Source organism: Orcinus orca, chromosome 9 (genome assembly GCF_937001465.1).
Source record: "Orcinus orca chromosome 9, mOrcOrc1.1, whole genome shotgun sequence".
Classification (NCBI taxonomy): Eukaryota; Metazoa; Chordata; class Mammalia; order Artiodactyla; family Delphinidae; genus Orcinus; species Orcinus orca.
The window spans coordinates 47154891-47175945 of record NC_064567.1 but is presented as its reverse complement, the minus strand read 5'-3'; the positions used below and the strand labels follow the sequence as shown (position 1 = coordinate 47175945).

The 21055-nt window shown below is 40.5% G+C and overlaps 1 protein-coding gene across 4 annotated transcripts in view; it reads left to right on the top strand.

Annotated features, from left to right (window-relative positions):
* Window positions 1-8597, top strand: part of CREB5 (cAMP responsive element binding protein 5) — a 412389-nt gene extending 403792 nt beyond the window's left edge. For 3 of the 4 annotated variants that reach the window (XM_033420592.2, XM_033420593.2, XM_004265675.4), the window contains 2 exons: window positions 3538-3646; window positions 4540-8597. In XM_033420592.2, the coding sequence (XP_033276483.1) occupies window positions 3538-3646; window positions 4540-4703 (273 nt within the window). In that variant the 3' untranslated portion in view covers window positions 4704-8597. Of the gene's footprint in view, window positions 1-3537; window positions 3647-4203; window positions 4233-4539 lie in introns of all 4 variants that reach the window. The other variant, XM_033420594.2, reaches the window with a different exon arrangement.
* Window positions 8598-21055: the final 12458 nt, after the last annotated feature.

Sequence of the window (21055 nt, the reverse complement as noted above, 5' to 3'; positions counted from 1 at the left end):
GTAACTAGAAAACTAGTCCAACCACCTTGTTTTACACTAGGTTGGTGTGGCAATTTGGGGAGCCAAACCCGATTATTCTCAACTCTCATTTGAGAGTTCCTTTTTCTGCTGGAAGCTGCCCCATGAATTTCTGTTGCTTCTCTGGCCATTAGACTTTTATTTAGTCCTTATCAGTATCGTACTTATGTGTGCATGATCTAAGCAAGAGGGAGACTGATTGCTCTTGTCTATGGAGAATATTAATTGGCATTCATTTTCCAACCCTAACATAGCTAAATAACATAATTACTAATATATTACATTAAGAAATATGTCCATATTCACATATATCTTTAAATGATGGTCAGTTGTTACAGTGCTCTCCAGGTTCCTACATTTTTACAGACCCTCACAACTCCCAGGTCCTCAGTTTCTATACTTACAATGTATTGGTTTATTAATAAAGTGCTTTGCTGTCCAGAGACAAAAAAATGCCACTAAAATCATCTATTTTCTATGGGGCTTTGGTTATAGGCCAGGACACCACATACACTGTTTGTTGTGGTGATTGGTGCTGTTTTATTGTGGCCTCTCGTGAAAGCAAAAGGTTTATCCTGAAATGGTTTGGGATATGCCAAGTATTGTAGGCAGTTAGCTCCTTGCAATTGTAGGAGCCCGAAGAACGGAATTCAAGGTGTTTTTTTTAAGGAAGGGGCAACGTACACTTCGAGTCTGGGGGATGGAAGACTGCCTAGAAAAGGTGTGACTGCTGAGGACACAGAGGAGGAAGAAATGGAGACTAAAATCATCCCCTCCAAGGCAGCCGCCAAGTGAGACTTTTCTTTTCTTCCAGAAGTAGAAGAAGGCAACAGAGTCCTGTTGTTTTATTTTAAATACTTTCCTCGTTTGTTTCCTAGATCATGGAAGAAAAGTATGGCTGGATTCACTAAGGACTGGAGCGTTACTCCACTTTCTTAGAACCATTGTCTACAACGGACAGTTTCCCCTTAGGGTCCAGGTGTCTAGCAGTTGTGATTTCAGAAAAGTGTTATCTCTATAGTCCAAATACAAATCATGTCACATTTCATTTTGAGGCCAAATATGTATACATTCAAACATCTTAGTTTTTTCTCCTTTTTCTGTTCTGTTTTTGTCTGTTTTGTTTTTAACCAGGGGCTGCCTTCTGTTTAATGGTCTAAAAGTAACTTTCTTTTACACAGGCTATTTTAAGCAGAGGGGGAGCTGGGAAAAGGAAGGATGGCTATCTGAATTTAAATGGGCATAAAATTAGAGAAAAAAATAGTGTTTAAGGCTAAAATAAATTGTCCTATAAATAAACTTGTCCCACTGACCCCCAAATTGACAAGGGTCACTTTCAGCTTTGATAGGGCCCCTTATCAACTGCACTCATTTGGAGGTGGGAGGTGCAATTCACCTTCCTGAACGTTCTCAAATTTAAGAGCAGTTTTCCTGTGAAATTAAGTGATTTATTCATCATTAGTGCTAATTTCTCAGGCATTTAAAAAAAAATTTATTGGAGTATAGTTGATTCACAATGTTGTGTTAGTTTCAGGTGTACAGCAAAGTGAATCAGTTATACATATACACATACCCATTCTTTATTAGATTCTTTTCCCATATAGGTTATTTCAGAATATTGAGCAGAGTTCCCTGTGCTATACAGTAGGTCCTTATTAGTCTGTTTTATATATAGTAGTGCATATATGTTAATCCCAGTCTCCTAACTTATCCCTCCCCGCTTTCGTCAGATAGGCATAAAAGCCTTGTAGATGAGATTTTTATTATTTTTTTATTCATGCTACTCAACATTTGATTACTTATAATGTATTTTGCAAATGAATCAGAAATTAGGAGGTATTCTTTGAAACAATTTTCCAAAAAATTTTTTAATTAACTTCAGAATCCCAAACTTACTTTTTAGGTGATAAATACATGCCTCAAAAGCCAAGTTCATACTGAAAGTGTAGATACAACTTAATGACAAATGTTAAAACACCTTCTTCTGTGTGCATGCTTTTGAAACGTCTCCTCCACGTGGAGTGTAATTGCGGGGCAGCCACAAATGAACATGGGCCAGAGAGAGGTGTTACTTATCACAACTGTAAAATGGCTTATTTGCTACGTTTACAGTTTACTTTTATCAAGTGGCAGCACCTTGGAAGCATCTGTTCTACATTTATACAGTTGTCCCTCCATATCAGCGGGTATTGGTTCCAAGACTGGCCTCAGATCCCATAATCCGCTTATGCTCAAACCCCATCCTCAGCCCTCTGTATCCGTGGTTCCGCATCCTCAGATTCTGTCAACTGCTAATCATGTAGTATTGTTATCTATGGAAAAAATCTGCACGGAAGTGGACCCGCACAGTTCAGACCCGTGTTGTTCAAGGGTCAACTGTATTTGTAGACGACGGTGCCAAGTACATTATTCCACAAACTATGAACCTATCTTTGTGAATTACTACATAAAGTGGAGATTTGTGGCACTTATCTAAGTAAATCCACAACACCCTGATATTGAGGAGGGAAAAAGTTTATAGACTGAAATTAGCCAAACTAGTTAATGAACCAGTCAAATTAACTCAGTCATGGCCCTAAACTCTATTGCCCTTGGCCTCCCTGGGCTGACCTGATCCCACCAATCGAGGACCTACGTTTGCTCTGTATACTTCCATGCTTCCTCCTAAGTGGCATCAGGCAGAAGGACGTGCTTTGTTGAACTCTAGCCCATGAAGAACTTCTTTTGGGAAATCGGCTTATTCTGAGGGCATTTCAGTTTGAAGCCGCTCACCCTGCCACACAGTTCCTCCCCGTGCCTCACGTTCACCTTCTATTCGTGGTCAATGTCAAACCTGAACCTGTAAGATAGCATGGGGACTTCCCTGGCAGTCCATGGTTAAGACTTTGCCTTCCAGTGCAGGGGGTGTGGGTTCGATCCCTGGTCGGGGAGCTAAGATCCCACATGCCTTGCAGCCAAAAAACCAAAATATAAAACAGAAGCAGTATTGTAACAAATTTCAATAAAGACCTTAAAAAAACATGGTCCATGTCAAAAAAAAAACTTAAAAAAAAAAGACAGCCTGAAGAGAATTATTATGAGAGCTAAATTTATTGAGCACTTCGTATGTGCTAGGAATTGTTCTGCGTGTTTTGCATGTTACCTCATTTAATCCTCAGAACAACTCAAAGAACTCTGTACTATTTTCATTCCCATCCAAGGTTGCTAGAGCTTAGCTGGGTTATGTTACCTGCCTAGAGTCACCCAGTCAGTGTAGAATGGAGGGTCCCACCTAAGTAACTTTTAATAGGATTAAGCTCTTGAGTTAAAACCTAGTCTCTTCAGAAAGCCCCTGGGAAACCTGAGGGCCAAATCAAAGGCAAGCTACAAATTTTCAGGTGAATCCCGTTAAATAACATTATTAATGTCATTCAGACATAACAGAAAAGAAGTGTGCCAGTTACACTGTTGAAAGTGCACGGGGCCTTGGGTTTGTATTCTCTGGTCTTCTTAACATGACTTGGATCCGTCTCTTTCCAGAATGAAGTGTCCATGTTGAAAAACGAGGTGGCACAGCTGAAACAGCTGTTGTTAACGCATAAAGACTGCCCCATAACAGCCATGCAGAAAGAATCACAAGGATATCTAAGTAAGTCATTGACTTGTTTGCTTGTTTTAGTGTCCAGGTTTTTTGCCACCAATTTCTCATTGGATTTATTGAAAGAACAAAAGTAAAGCATAGACTGCACACCCAGGTGGATATCATGCTAGAATTCTTGAGTGGCTGCCAGACTACTGCACCAGAGGGAACCCTTCTTTTCTGACCCCATTCATCACCATGACCGCCACCTCCTAATAATTTCTGGCTAGACGTTCCCTGGCATTCCACATTGTAAAATCCCACCAAATTCCAATCCTGCAGCCAGTAGGAGCCCAATTACTGGTGGGCTAGCAGTCTTTTATGGGCTGGGAAACAGGCTTTGGGTGAATTATATCCAGTGCCTCAGGATATGCTACATGTTATTCACCAGGCTGAAAAGCTAGTGACCTTGTCTCAGTTTTCCAATATGTAAAGTGGATCTGTTTTTCTAGATCCCAATATCTGCACCTGGAATGTCAATAGGTTCAATGCTAATTGAGTAGGGGATGGCGGAAGAAGGGGGGATTCATGGCTGAAGGTCAATTTCTTTTCAAATAATTTTTTAGATTGAGCAACACAGATTCTCCCACCACATGTGAGTATTTTTCCACATTTGATATATGGATGGCTCTTTGAAAAGACAAGATGGGGACTTCACATGCCACAACTTAAACACATCAACTCATGTTGCTGATCTAGAAAGCATGGCTTTGCTTGTAGCTATAAACTGGGAAGGCATAGCTTTGTGACTTTAAAATAAAGTTTTGGAATTAACCTCCAGGAGAAAATGTGTGAAACGCTCCTATTTCTAGCAAGCATCTAGCAATATTTTTTGAGTAGTCTCCAAGTGCACCCAGGAAAGAGCTATATTGGTGTGTGTGTGTGTGTGTGCTTTTTCCTAGGTCCAGAGAGTAGCCCTCCTGCAAGCCCCGTCCCCACGTGCTCTCAGCAGCAGGTCATCCAGCATAACACCATCACCACTTCCTCGGCCGTCAGCGAGGTGGTAGGAAGCTCCACCCTCAGTCAGCTCACCACTCACAGAACAGACCTGAATCCGATTCTCTAAAATCCGAGGGTCAGACCTTGCCTCCAAGGAGAGCTGTCGCATATCCTGCGTCCTTTCTTTTAAGGGCATTTTTAGAATTAACTCAGACCTGGAAGACTCCTCAGCCCTTCAAAGACTGGCTTTCATTTTTATAGTTATTATGGAAATGTTGTCTTTTATACTCAGTTATATAAGCAAAAAAGGGAGTTATGCAATTAATAATCTATCAGCTTGGGAAATGCTTTGGTGCTTTTCTCCAATTTTCTGGTACCAGTTACTTGTTTTAAACTGAACTCTTTCTGTATATAGTCATGGTTTCATTCTTATCAGTCCAACCCTTTGCCTGAAACGTTGAATCTTGTTAAGCCACAGCTTTTAGCCAAAATGAGGCATACCTAGATGTCCAGTATACAGACTGCAAGGCAACTGGGGGAGAAGTCTGATGATGTCATAGCTTATGTTGAGTTGGTGCTATGATGTCACCAGAATCCCAGATTAATGGAGAGCCTTTTCCACAACCCTGTTTCTCTTACTATAAAAAAAGTATAAGCTCCACTGATGTCCAAATAAAATCAGCAAGCATCTCACCACCTCTCCTCCTACTCTTGGTCCACTTCCTTGAATGCCCAATTTTCCTTTCCATTTCCACTTTTACCTGGGCTCCCTATTGACTCTTTATTTTTACTTTCTGTTTTATTTTTTCCCCTTTAGCGTTGCATGCAAAGAAGAAAATAATGTTTAAAGGAAAAAAAAAAAAGCTAATGTGGACCTAGCCATGGCTTCCCTTGCCCCTGACCCATTCAACTCTTGCTTTTCACAAAAGAGTAACCGGGAGATGTTTAATGTGCCTGGTTTAATGTTGTTAATAATCAGAGCAAATAAAAGGTGGCTTAGCCATAGGTGAAGCACCGTTGAATGCCAGCTGTGGAGACACTAGGGAAGGGAGCTTTATAAGCTTCAATTGTGGGAGTCCAAATTATGATGCAGAGCTAGAACATCATACCCTCGAATTACAACTGGTTTTATATGGCCTGTCTATAATGTTGAAAATCCATGTACTATATAATAATTCAGAAGGGCTCTGTTCACTACACAGATTATGTTGTTCAATCATTAGCTGCTAATAGCCTAAGATATATTATTATTTTTTTCTTAAGCCTATGGAACCGTCTTTGCTGTTCTGGTGGGTGAAAGTAGACGAACTACTGGAGGAACAGAGAGAGAAAGAAAACCTAATGTTTCCATGGAGGTGCTTTCCGCCCTCCCACAGCAGTTAAGGCACTCTGGCTGCTCAAAGTATCCCCTGGATATGGCTACTCCACTCTTCTGAATAATTCTGATTTATACTTTCAGCAACTTTCCTGGACTTGCCCATTATAAAGAGCAGATAGTCCGAACCACAGTTGTGCCTCCTTGAAACAAGCCATTCTACTGTGCTAAGGTTTTAATATCACATCTCACAAATAACTGGGGCTAATGTTCTTCTCTAGTTGTCTAGGCAGGTGCTGGTGTTTCATCTCCATTTGAATGCTTGACCTCCAAACATGAGTGTGTGTGTGTGTGTGTGTGTGTGTGTGTGTGTGTGTGTGTGTGAGAGTGAGAGAGAGAGAGAGAGAGAGAGAGAGAGAGAGAGAGAGAGAGAGCGCGCGCAAGATAATGGGATTTAAAAAAGTAGTATTTTACAAAAGGTGTAGCTTTTATAAGAGTTCGGAAAAGGGAAGGATGTGGTTTTTTTTCTCTCAGTATAGTGTAAGAATCTATTTTGGAGAAAAAAAGAAAATATAAGGGTTATGAAGCATGGTTTTTATAACTAGTTTCAGTTTTATCTAATAACTTACTTTTTAAATCAATATTTATCAACAATCTTTTCATGTATGCAGTGCTTTCAAAAAGAAAGTTTTGAGTTTCCAGGGAAACGCATAACTTGGATATATGATCTAAAAAATCAAAACAAAAGCAAAAAAAAAAAGAGAAAAAAGAAAAAAATGCAAACAAGAAAAGGATTTTCTATTATATTTTAGACAAACATATCATTTTGAAGTATTTTAAATACTGAATTCAGTTATTTTGTTTCGTTTTGAATCCCAGCTGTAATAGCTGAATGGTTTAACCTAACTGGCTTCCTAAGAAGTTTAAGATTTAGCTAAAAAAGCAGTTAACATTCTTGTCTCTATTTTGAAATCAAAAATAATTTTTTCTAAACTCCTTCCTAGGACCATTTATGTGTCCCTCTAAAAAGGAGAAAGAGCTCATTGAAATATTTGGGTATTTTAATTTTTTAATTTTTAAAAAATTTTTGTTTTGCTTTAAGTGAAAAATATTTTCTTTCTTTACTGCATGCATAGCACTTAATGAAATGGATTTTTAAAAAATCCACTGGTGATATCAGAATGTCCAAGGAGCGGGCTGTCACTAAAATTATGGTTTACTTTACTTCTGTTCCACCTCTTAATTGAAATATTTAGTTGTTAAACCAAAAGCCTCTGCAGTTAAGAACTTGCCTGAGTTTTAATTCAGCAGCTTGACGGTTTGACTGACGTGCATTATAGATAGCTCAATTATGTCTGTTTTTTATGCTAAGAAGGCAAACCACCACACACAGGTTAGCAAACGGGCCTCCACGTATAATTAGAATAAACTTCTTCTTATACTCAGGGCCTTTAGGTATGTTCATTAGCAGTGTGGAAATACAGTGAATGGAGGATGCCAGCAAGTTGTCAGAGCTTCTTGAAATCCTTAACAGAAAGGCTCATTGGTCAAATCCAACACTCGACTTATCATTATTAAATATTTCACTTGAAGGCCTAGCTTTCACCAGACTGTAGAATAATGTCTGCCTGAAAATCTCTCCATTCTTGTCCCACACTTTTTGCCAATCTGGGGAAACATTCTGCCCCGTTCTCCTCTCCCACCCAGCTACTGGGTCATCCATCCATACGGTCACAGATCAGTTGCAATGACCTTCAGAGCACCCATCCTGAGGAGGGAGGGCCCGCAGCGCAGCACTGCCTCTCCTCGTTCACAGGTGGGTTTCTGTCAGCAGGATCTGCTTCTGAAGTCACTGCCAACCTGCCTGGAAACTTCCACAGCGCCTCCCCTGCCTCCTGTGACAGGAATTAGCAGCCAAGATAGGGACACCTGATAGCGTTTCTACCAGGTCAGTCCTTACCTACACTGAGGCATTCCCATCTTAATTGTTTCTCCTTAAGACATTTCTGAACATATGCCAGGACAGGTAGAGTGAAAATCCTCCCTGTGCATGAATGGACTCGTTTTAACGCCTGGCGTGAGGTCGGATGTTTTCCCTTTACCCTTCCCCGCAGCCCTCTCCTATCTCCACATCAGTGTTTGCCAGTCACAGTCTTAACACGGCCCATGGGGACGAGCAATTTGTGTACTGTCACTGCATGCCTTCTTTTCATTAGGGTGACTTACTTGGAGCAGTTGCTCTTTGGAGCCTGTCAGGTCCAAGAAATCAAATGCAGTGCGTGTTCCGAATAGAGGGGCATCCGTGGTGAATGTGCAGGTGGCTGTGGTCTGTTAGTTCAGAAAATTGTCGTGTGCTAGTTGAGCTTGTCATTAAAAGTCAACCAGCTGCCATAAAAGACCAGCCTTTGGCTGAGGGGGTTTTTAAGCATCTGTAACTGCTATAAACCTAGCCATCCAGTTAGGATAGAATGTGCTTCTTTCTGGTTAATAAAAAACCATCTAAGAAAATATATATGTATGTATGTGTGTATACAGTGGAATTCAAGGACCAAAGCAAAATTTGAACAGGAATCTATTAATTTAGAATTTTATAAGATATTTATTAATAAATGTTATTTTTAAACATTCCATTTGAACAATATTCTTCTGTAGGATCTACTTGTTTTTAAAGGATTAGTTCATAATAAACTACTCTAGTTGTGTGTATCTTCATTTTACAGGGTTTCTAATGGCTATTCTCCATCATTTGGTGGAAATGTTTGTTTAGACCTCTGTGCATAGAAATTTCAAGGATTTGTATTGCTCTGTGAGTTATTTTTTAATCTATGTTCGGAACAGTTTTAAATCATCTATTTCTTTTTTCATTTTTAAAGTAAGCTCTTTCCTTTAGGAAGCAGAGTTCAGCTAAAGGGAATCGGTAACTATAACTGGAACAGCTCTCTTGTAAAAGTGTAAAAACAGCTTCATCTCTGCTTCTCCCCACCGCACCCCAACTTCCCAGAATGCCTTGCACTATTCAGCTTCCTTAGTGCTCTTCTCGTCCCTTCCCAAACCGTGTGCAGTAGCTTTAAGCCATTCAAGTTCCATTATGCAGTATATCTGAGAAGGGAAAGGAAATAACCCGTTTAAATTGGAATAAAATCATGCCTATGCGAACAGTAGCAATTTAGAATCACTCTTCTGCTTTTAAAATAATTTATATTTTAAAATTGCACTTTAGCATTTGTAATCCCCATCAGTTTCTGTCGTTCTCTTTCAGACCTCCTCCCTGCCCTTAAACTTGCCTTCACCCTCCCCTTCCCAACTACCCCACGCTTCCTCTAAGGCTCTGAGCTGCATCATTTAAAATACTTTACGGAATATTTGCACCAGGTACATTTGCGTGCGTTCACCAGTAGCATAGCCAAGACGCATTGCTCACATCAACCTAGATGAAGCCTGCTATGAGAATGCCAAGGAGAAGAGCCGGTATACTCTTTCTCCCTTTATTCACAGCATGTTTTTTAAAAATGTTATATTATGCAACAGATGTGAGGGAGCAGCTATGCTACACTTAAGAATTTTCTATCTTATCCTCCAACCAAAGTGTGCTGAATGAGCCAGGAGACATTCTCTTGTGCATCACCATGCACATCAGACTGTCGTCCTCGCCATCGTCTCTCTGGGCTGCTGAAAAAAAAACGGTGACCCTAACTATTTCACTCCTAGGTCTCAAAAATACAATGTTGCCTTGTACCGTAATTAGGGACAGCACCTCTATTTTACAATTATAACCTAAGAAAGGACAAGAAGACACTGAAGCAATAAACTTACAAGTAAGATCCAATACCAAAACAAAGAAAAAAAAAACCCAGCTCGTCATGTTGTGAAAATGAAAAAGTGTATGTCCGTTCAAAATATTTTACTATTTCTTGTGGAGTTTTTCAGTGATGTAATGCTTATAGCCAAATTGCTTAAAGAGTGTTTATATATTTTTTTCCTTATAAATTGTCTATTTTTTAAAAAAGCTATTTAACCACAAGTTGAAGAGGGGGGGTAAGGCCAAACTGCCAGCATTTCTTAAAAGATTAATGTTCTTAAGTGGCGCTCTGATGCCTTTCCAAGCTTATCGTCAGAGGGGGCTCAATAATGATCAGCTGTTATACTTAGACCAACTTACAATATCTAGCTCATTAGAAGCCAGGATTTAGAAAGCTCTTCTTAAGCCATTGAAGATTTTCTTGCATTGTGTTTCATTTTATAGAACTTTATAGGATTTTTTTTTTAACAGAATCATTTTAGCCTCAGGACTGAGAATGTGGAACCTGAATACATTAGCTTTAAATACATCATTAAAATCTTATGCACAATAAGCTCATTAGAGTCTAGTTTGCTCCTTTAGAATACCAAGGCTATAGACGCTACAGGACGTGATGAAAGGTATCAGCCATGCTGAAGTGGAGGGGGTTTCAGAGAAAGGACCCTTCCCCACCAGCCAGCCAATAGAACAGAAGAACTGCTCGCCCTCTTTCCTTCTGTGTTCTGCTAAATCACACCTGCCTCATAGAGAGAGGAGTTCTGCCTTTGAGGTTTGTCTTGGAGAAAAGATAAACTTGAAATGTCCTCCCTGGAGAGGACATGGGATTTGGGATCTTCCGAAAAGGCCCAGAAAAAATGGCTCAGTTCAAACACAGTGTTCTAGGACAATTGGAATATAAATATTGTCCAAAAGATAGAACTAAGAGAAAAAAGGTTAACATTGTGCAAAGTAAGTGTTAACTAAGGAAGTCCTCGGAAAAGGTGCTGTCACTTTAAGTTCTGGACTCCGTGGGGTGGGGGCGGGGGGGGGGTTATTTGTAATTGTAAACAGCAAAGCATTTGTGTTTGTTTGTCTGTTTGTAAAGCAACCACCTTCCTTATTGGAAGGAGAAAAAAACTGGGGTACATACATGTAAATACTTGCAGCAGCATTTAATATGTTTAATTTTATGTTAAGCTTTTTGTTGCATTGTGAACACATTTATTGTTACCAACGGACAATGAGTTCATTAAGACTGTTCAACTAGGTCAGATTTTTACATCTCTTTCTAGCAAGAAGAGACAAGATTTTGTGCATTTGTACAAATGTTAATAATATCACTGCAACTCCAATATAATAAAGCACTCAAATGCAAATAATATATGTACCCTCTGTATGATGAAATTTGGGTTGGGGCCTAACGACATCTACTCTGCACAAGGTTTTATTCCTGCCTCATAAACCAAGGCTTAGGCTTTCAGGGTCACCATCATCTAGGGACAAAAGCAGGTGAGATTTTCTCCTTCCCAGACCATCACTACTCTCCCACTGCCTCTTCCATCCAACTTCCCAACTTAGGCAACAAGTCTAACACATTCACAGTGGGTTGGCCACATGACTTTGGGATCAGCAGATTTTAACAGTCAAGATATACAGCCAGTGTAAATTCATGTTTAAGTTGTGTCTGTGAACCAAGAATCACTTGCTGGCTAGTCTGACAGTCACATCCTGGTGTTCTTTGTTTGACCTCCAGAGAAGTCCGAAGGACTGGCTTATTAGCCCAGTATGCATGCACTCTTATAAACATGAACCCCCGCCTTCCTCTTCTTCCTGCCTTCCTTCCTCTTCCTTATTCTTTTATTATTTTTTCTAGTCATGCTCCTCTTTTTCTTACACTCAATCTGATCCATTAGCATGGCCAGAACCCAACCATCCTTTATCACCAATGTTACTGTTGCAGTTCTGTCCAAGCTACCAGCATCTCTTATCTGGATTAGTGCAGTGCTCTTCTAACTGGCAGCCACAGGGAGTGTTTGAAAATGGAAGTCAGACTGTATTCCTCTACTACTTAAAACCCTGCAAGGACTTCTCCACTCATTCAGAGCAAAAGCCAAATACCTTACTATCAGGTTCTATAAAGATCCCACCTGCCCTCACCCTGTTCATTCTGAGTTCATCTCTTACCATTTTCCTTCCCCGCTCACACCTCTCCAGCTCCATTAATATCTTTGAGGTTCCTCAAACATCCTCTCACTATCCACCAGAGAACCTTTTCACACACTGTTCATTCCCTCTATCCAAAATATTCTTCCCCCAGGTGTCAGCCTAGCTCCCTTTCTCATCTGTCTCCCTCTCAGTAAAGCCTTTCTATCCTACATAAAATTATATCACTCTCACTCTTCCTTCTCATCTGCCTTGCCCAGACTATACTTTCTATAGAATTTACCTCCATCTAACATAATTTAGTTTTTTTTTTTTTTATTGTCAGTCTCCCCCAAGTAGAATGTAAGCGCCACAAGAGAAAGGGCGTTTTCAACTTTCTTCACCCTTGCAACCCAAGATCTAGAACAGTGGATACACAATGGGCACACAGTAAACATCTGCAAGACGGGGATCTGTTATTTCCTTTCTGCCTTCTCCTTTATTATCAGAATGCTCCAACCCATCCACCTGGTTCTGTGGCCACAGCAGTCCGATTTTAAAACCAAGTACCAGGGCATGTCATCTGACACCTCGCCTGACCTTGGGACAGGATATTTGAAATTGGGACAGAAACAACAATTTGGGGTATGGGGCGATGATTGCTGTTCTAATGGCAATCCCATCTGTTACATTTGCATTAGGACCACTCAGTACACACATGGTTCCCAAGAGAGGCTTCGTAATACCCATCCCACACTCATTTGCAATTTTAAAGCCATTAATATTGGTTAAAAAAATTGTTATGATCCCACATTTATACTTTGAGGATAGACGACTCTAATCTCTACCCTTCCTTTCATCCCTGTGTGTCCCTGGGGCTTCATAATGTCCTTTTATCTCACATTTGCTATTGTGGTTGATTATTCGTTGGTTACTGGATCACATTTTAATTTTGCATTCCATATTTTCTTATCCAAGAAAAATAGTTTTTTAGCAAGACAACCTTGTGGTTTGGGACCTAAGTATCTTCATTATGAGATCATAAAATTCTGGAGCACAATGGGCCCCCTTTTTAAAGTAATTGAAAGCAAGACGTTTTGTGAGATCTGTTCCCATGGCAGTAACATCAACTTTAGCAGAACAAGCATGAAAATTTCAGCTCCAAAAGAGAAAAAATACTGATTTTAAAAATATAAAGACAGAGTCTGGGTTTAGATTTGCCCACTTCAGAAGCTACTTCCTTTTAGCAACTGTAGATGATTTTTCAAAATGGCTGAAAGGATGGATAAATGATAACATCTGAAAAATAGTCTTTTAGCTGGTAAACCTAGCAAAACTATTATTGTTATCATTGTTATTGTTGTTATTGAAAATGGTTATATTTATACCTGAGACTAACACAATATTGTAAGTCAACTATACCCCAATAAAAATTTAAAAAAAAGAAAATGGTTATATTTAAACCTGAAAATTAAGTCATAAAACTTTTAGTAACCACTAAGTTTCATCTTATATGTTGTCAGATACTGTGTCTCTGCTCACATCGTATTTCCTTATATCAGCTGGAGGCTGAACTGCAGCAATTGTCAGTAATCTTCCATAAATTTCTTGAGACCAGTATTACTACAACATAGATGCAATGGGCTATAAAAAGTTCTCCCATAAGTCACTTGTACTTTCTCAGAAAGAGATCTGCCTACATGTTCCCTTAAATGAATAAAAAAAGGAAGATCCTACATTCACAATACATTCTAATTCCTCAATACTCTAACAGCAAGAAAATTGTTCTGAGTAAACATGATTGCTTGTATTGCATTTACACAGGATGAGTCCTTGATCTACTAATATTATATTCGAGTTACCTTAAATGGAGCACCCTCTATTTAAATTAGCTCACTGACTTTGACCTTCATCAACTCATCCCTTAGTCAGAGGGGATTTGCTTAAAGAAAAACCCTGTCAAGTATGCTTGAGTGAAGGTGAATTTCTTAGGATGTATGAGGTAGGTCATGGAGCCCAACTAGGTATGGTGGCAACTATGACAATGACTCTGGAAAGTCATTAAATAGCTAATCTCTCTGGTTTGTCTTGGCCTCTGATGCCAGATGTTTTCTCTTCCTGCTCCATGTCTGCTTCTCTTTCTCTCTTTCTCTGCAAACTGGTTTGTATACTCACTTAATTGCTTCTCTGTCGGCCCATCATTTCTGCTCCAAAGTAACAGCCTCAGCCTCCAGCATATCTATGGTCTCTTAGTTCTAACACCCAACACCAGCTCAGTTTCTGTCTTTCTGTTCCAATTTCTCAGGAGAAAGAATCCGATTGACCATATGGGGTCAGGTTTTTATCCCTGGTACAATCAACTATGTCTAGGGAAGCAGGGTTACATGGAATTATAGCTCCTACTTCTGGGGGCAGAGCAGGATTTCCAAAAAGGGAGTGAGGAGAAAATGACTGCTAAGAGAAATAGTTGTTATTTCTAAAACCACTTCATAGAAACAATTAAAACATACCAAGGGAAAAAAGTGCAGTGAGGAGACAGCATAAAGCTGGGCATAGAGCAGATGTTAACAAACGTTTGTTGAATGAATGAATGGTTAATAAATTCTTACGTTACTGGAAGCTTGGAACTGAAACAAATTGAATATTCATTAAACATTAAAAACTAATTTTACAAAGCAAAGAAATTTTCTGGATATTACGGCTCAGCTTGTAAGGCCATAATATCTAAAATATAAAAATTAACCATCAACAAGAGTGAGAAAGATTTTGCTTGTCATGTTTTATAACTTCCTACTCTCTTGCTTTAAACTGACTGATTACACTTAACAGTTTCCAAGAAAGATCATTGCTATATTTTTCTCATATTCTCCATAAGTGATTCCAGTGTGTTTGTGTTTGTAAGTATGTTGGCATAATGTCTCCAGGGATGAGGTTAGGAAACACTCTTGTCCCCAAACTCCCTCCAGGTACTATAGTAACTTTCTAAAGAAGGCTTTGTGACAAGGAAATATAGGGCAGCTCTTAGCAACAAGCCTCCAAGAAAGCAATGAGAACTGCTACCAAGAAGGCTAGAATAAGTGAACATAACAGCCTAGAGTAAGAATGAATAGTTCTTCATTTTCATGCTAAATTTTCTATTGATTTCCTACATGACCTTAAACCAACACAGCTGTCTTCTCCTTACTTGTATCCTTTGTCAGTATAAATATACACAGAGTGAAGTGGGAATTATTTCTGTGGTGGCTACATAAGGAACTCTGCCCAATACTGCACCATACCCTTCTCTGGAAATTTCTCTTCCCCTTACTCCATCCACCTGGCTCTGGCAGGAGATTGATGGCCCAGCCCTCTGACCATAGCTTCTCAGTCTAATACTCTGCCCCTGGCTCCCAATGAACAATGAGCCCCAGTAACTGGATATAAGGGCAGGGGACCTAGAGAGTCAGCCTGTCTCTCTCTGGTAGCTGAATCTAAAAGGTGTAAACTTGGGAGCTACCAGGAGCTAAGTTCCCACTCAGTAAGGGAACTACTCTGTAGCAAGAGAGAGAAATAAAGCCAAAACAGCAGAAACAGAAGCAAGAGGCAGAAAGAGAATTCTGGTAATGGTCATTTCCTGTTGACGTAGTCCTTAACGGCTCACTCCAACCGTGTCCCTCCCCATCGCATGGTTTTACCATAAAATAGCCCAAGGTCCTTTGGATAAATCTCTTTCACTTAAACTAGGTGAGTTTCTTGGAGGCAAGAGAGGTCTAGTAAATGCTCTCTCCCCAACGCTGCCATGGGAAACCACTGGAAGGGCTTCTCCAGCCCTTTAAGACTGCCGCACCAACACAGGAAAGGAAATGCAACGTTCCCAGCCATTGCAAAGCAGACGCAGCTTATTCTCACTCCACACACCAGGGCATTGCCACACTTGAACATGTGTTTGAAGTGGCTCCCTACACCTACAAGCCGCAGGTACCGAAGGATATCCACACCATCTATTTCACAGATGACATGTCAAGTTTAAGTTCTTCTTCTTAAGGAATGTTTGCAAAACTAGCATTACACTTGCCGAGAATGGAATTGTTTTCAATATTTTGTTGAATGGATAAAAACCGCTAATGTCCTTCATTCTCTATGCACAGTAAAATAAACATGTAAGTCATATTTTTCACTACAAGTAACAGACAACTCAACTTCCAGTGGCTTAAACAAACAGGGATTTATTTTTCTGACATAATAGGAAATCTGAAGATTGAGCTCTTGGCATTAATCTGGAAACTGAATGAGGTCAGCACCAGTAGCTCTGCAGTACTCCTGACCTCTCTCTGATACCTCTCTCACTTCTTAGTCACAAGATGGCTGCTGAAGCTCTAGAGCACATCCCCAGTCCAGGGAGAAAGGATTGGGGGAGGATCAGTACCAGACCCATTCGTTTTTCTTCTCTTTTACTTGGAAAACAAAACCTGTCCCTGAACCACTCCTATCCCTGGTCAACCCAGTTGTGTATCATGGACCAGAACTAGGTCATTTAGCCTCTCTTAGCTTTCAAAGAGGCTGCAACAGTGGGGAACCAGATCATCACGCTTGCTTGGACCCAAGCTTCCCAACTAGTGCACTGTGTCGAATAAGGCCTGTGGGTTGCAGTTAAGCCACATAAAGCTGTTCCCCTCATGTCTTGGTATAGCAGAAGCCTTCTGGCTGGTTGTCTTTGGCTATTAGCATGGTCTTCCAGAACTCCTTGCAGGGTGGTGTCCAACGACACGCTCTGTTGTACCTGCAGGCGGCGAGCACAGGGACCAGGTGAGCATGACTGCAAAGGTGCTGCCCCCGGGCGTGTGCTGGAGGAGCCAGCTGCAGAGTCTGCAGTGGTGCACAGGGACAAGAGGCCTGTGGGCTGCCGGAGGAGTTTCTAAGGGACAAGCGGTTTCTAAGAGACACCTATAGCAGGCATCTAAGGAGGAGTTTGCATAGCCCAAGGTGTGGTCATTAGGGGTTGGGGATCGATCAGGGAGGTCAAATAGGGTCTTCTGGTGGGCCCCACTCTGGTTGGCTACCCCCAATCTCAGCCTTTACCTCTATCAGGAACTTCTGTCCCTGGGCAATTGATGTACCATTTTAGTAACATCCAACCTACCAGCAGGGCCGACTACACATTCTGAAGATTAGAACTTCATCATGATCTTTAGATACTTGATATGAAAAGCTTTACTGAATTTGAAATACATTCACATCATCACATGAAATTTTAATACTTGTCAAAGAAACATCAGACTTGAAAAAAAAACCTTTTCAACTATTATAATTTTGAATGGTTGTAAACATGTTTCTGATTATTTTTTTAGTCACCAATTTTGTGTGAGCAAAAATTGTGATGGCGATCAAGAACTTGAAGAGAAAAATTTGGAAGAGAAATGACAGAATGTTTAATTAACCATTTCAAGCCTAAAATCTGATTTTTAAATGTTAGGTTTGTGGAAACACGATTGAGTTTCTTATTTTAAAATATTAGGAAATATCTTATTTGGAAATATCATCCAAATTTAACAATTTGTCTCTTTCTAAATATTTGTATTTCCTTTTTCTTACCATAATTATATAATAGGGAAAGCATATAATAGATTTGTTTTTCTCCAAGCCCCATATTGATGCCTACAAATTCCCTCCAGGTTAGCACAGCCTATTGTGAAGATTTAATCATTTTCTATGTGTCGAGTCATGAAAAAATGTTTGGAAGCACCAGGTGAGATCATCTACCATCCATCCCCAGAGGTGGGCACGCCACCATCCCAAACACACTGAGGTCCTTTTCGCAAAGAAGACGGGGTGAAAGAATGGCACCTGGGCAGCCTGACAGCATCTGCCACGATGGGTTATAAGTTTCCATTATATTGAATTCAGAGCACTGAGTAGCTGTGTATGCTCATTCCCTTAGCTCTCATTTAAAGGTAAGCTAAGACTTGGCCCCTTGTACAAAGCAATTAAATGAAGTCCATCTGTGCATAGCTCTTTCCTCCAGGTATGTCCCGGAGTATGGTCCAATTACCTTAATAGCAACATTACAAAATAACTCCATTTTGAATAGACTATTTTGCCAGCCATAAGCCAAGCTTTCTGACTGAACTGGGATGGCTACACTGTTTCTTATTCCTTTGCCATCTTCCAGCCTCTGAGAACAAAGAGTTTCAAGAGAACAATGTCTTCTGCAAAGCCATTTTGTCTGCATCTCATGGGGGGTGCTAAGTCTGCCTTGATCACCTTAAATCTTGTATCCACGGCTCTCCCTTACTCTCACTTTTCTACCTTTTTCTACTTTTCAAATGAATCTTATTCAGTACGCAAAACCCATGAGTCAGTACAATGGACTTGAAGTCAGCATTTCCAGGCCTGAATGCTGGCTCTGTCATTGGCAGAGTTTTTCTCCTGGGTTATAACCTAACTGAGAATGTAGACTGGTATCTCATCAGTACTTCAAACAAATAAGGTGCTCAATAAAAATGTACTAAACCGTCCTGATGTCTGGATACACATCAGGCATTGAAAAGGATTGAAACTGTGCAAATGAAGAAAGCTGGCGTGTCATGTGAAAAGAATTATCAGATATCATCCATTTTTTAGGCTGAGGGCTACTGGTGATTCAAAGACAGCCATGGGGTTCACCACCTGCTTTGTCCTGTTTCACTTTTGTGGTCCAGATTCAAGGGGAAGTTTCAGAAAACTAGAGTTGACTTCAAAACCCAGAATAATAAGATTCATTTGAAAAATGAAGTCCGACTAACAATTTAGCACAATAAAATGGTGCAGGTCTTAGAGAGATAGAGTTGTAAAATAGCAAAGGGGAGCATTTGCTAAGCCATCTCAAGATACAAAGTAGGCAGTGTCAGGATCACTTAAACAAAGGGAGAGAAAGATAACTCTGCTGGCTTAATATGTGGCAGCAGTTATGCAAGCCAACTAAACATTTGATGGCAGGGCTGTAAGACAAGAGGATAAATCAGAAGAAAGTAATGGGATACTTTAAGGCTTCACCTGAAATGAAGGGATGCACTGCATGACTGCACTGATGCATCCTGTGACCAGGGACCAGCCACATTGGAATCACCTGGGAGCTGGTTAGAAATGCAGAATGTCAGCCCTCACCCCCAGACCTAATGAACCAGAATCTTCATTTTGATAAGAACCTCAAGTCTCTGACGAGCAGTTAGAGTTTGAAAAGCATTCCTTTAGGTAGACCTATTCCATCTGGTGGCCTTGATTTGGAGACCTTGATCATGAAAGAAAGTAACAGGAAAGGAACCAAAGGGTCTCAGAAGACCACATATACTCACTGGTGCTGATACAGGTTTCGTTCACTGGTAAACACACAGCCTCCTCTGCTTATTTCCAATTCAGCTTTTTTCTGTTCCTTTTCTGCCCTCCACTCCAACACTTGCCTCAGACTTTCCTTTCATAAAATAACACCATTTAGTTCTAACTTAGGCCTCCAATCTACATCAAGGGGAAATATTATCAATATTGATTGCTGACTTTAAATTTTTTGTAAAGCAGAAACTCATTCTGCTGATAAACCAAGCTCACAAGAAGTTCAGCAGTCGATTAGCCCTGTTCTTGGGAATAGAATCCAACATTTAAGGTTATAGCACTCTACCACTTTCTTTTTTACTTTTAAAATATTTATTTATTTATAATTGAAGGGACTTCCCTGGTGGCCCAGTGGTAAAGAATCTGCCTTACAATGCAGGGGACACAGGTTCGATCCCTGGTCAGGGAACTAAGATCCCACATGCTGTGGGGCAACTAAGCCCGCGCACCACAACTACTGAGCTGGCGTGCCTCAACCGGAGAGGCTGCGCACCGCAACTACCGAGCCCATGCGCCCTGGAAACTGCGCGCCACAACTAGAGAGAGAAAACCCACACGCCACAACTAGAGAGAAGCCCGCGTGCCACAACAAAAGATCCTGCACGCCTCAATGAAGATCCTGCGTGCGGCAACTAAGACCCAATGCAGACGAAATAAACAAATCAAATAAACAAATAAACGATAAACATAATTGAAATACGTTTGACTTATAACACTGTATAAATTTAAGGTATACACCATGTTGATTTGGAACGATTATATATGATAATATGATTGCCACTGTAGTGGTTGTTAGCTCTGCTGTCAAATCACATTTCTTTTTTGTGGTGGGAATAATTAAGATCTAGTCTCTTAGCAAGTTTGATGATTATGCTACAGTATTGTTGTCTCTAATCACTATACTGTGCATTAGATCTGCGGGATTTTTTTAATCTACTAGTTGTAAGTTTGTACCCTTAAACCACGTCTCTCCTTTTCTCCACCACCCCAGTCCACGGTAACCATCATTTTACTCTCTGTCTTTACGAGTCTGATTTATTTATATTTCACCTATAAGTGACATCATATGGAATTTGCCTTTCTCTGCTTGATTACCTCACTGAGCATAATGCCCTCAAGGTCTATCCATGTTGCCACAAATACTCTACCACAGGGCTTCCCTGGTGGCGCAGTGGTTGAGAGTCCGCCTGCCGATGCAGGGGACACAGGTTTGTGCCCCGGTCCGGGAGGATCCCACATGCCGCGGAGCGGCTGGGCCCGTGAGCCATGGCCGCTGAGCCTGCGCGTCCGGAGCCTGTGCTCCGCAATGGGAGAGGTCACAACAGTGAGGCCCGCGTACCACACACACACACACAAAAAGAACTCTACCACTTACACTACACAAATAAACTTGTAAAAAATCTACTTTCTAGTAGAGATCAGATAGTTTTCTGATTAATAGGAAATCGGGACAGATTTCATTATTTTGAATTAATCAGTTATCATGACGGAAAAGCCTCCATTGAGTTCATCACATCGTTCAGAGCTACTAAGAGATCTTAGAAAACACCAAATTCAGTTGTTCTCAAAGTGTGGTCCTGGCACCAGCCCAGAAACATCACCTGGGAACCTGTAAGAAACAAAAAGTCTCAGACCCCACCTTAGACTGTTTAAACCAGAAACTCTGGGAGCGAGGTCCAGTAATCTGTGTCTTTAAAAGCCCTCCAGGTGATTCTGACGCCCACTCAAATTTTTAAATTACCGGTATAATTTAAGAACAGATAAATCCGTCAGAAAGAAAGATCAGGCCAAAGGAACCAAGGAGTTTTCATAGAAAAAAAACTAAAGCATACTCACAGCAAGTATTTCCAACTAGGATCCTGACTCTCACCCTCAGAGCCAGCTTAGTCAAAGGCAAAAC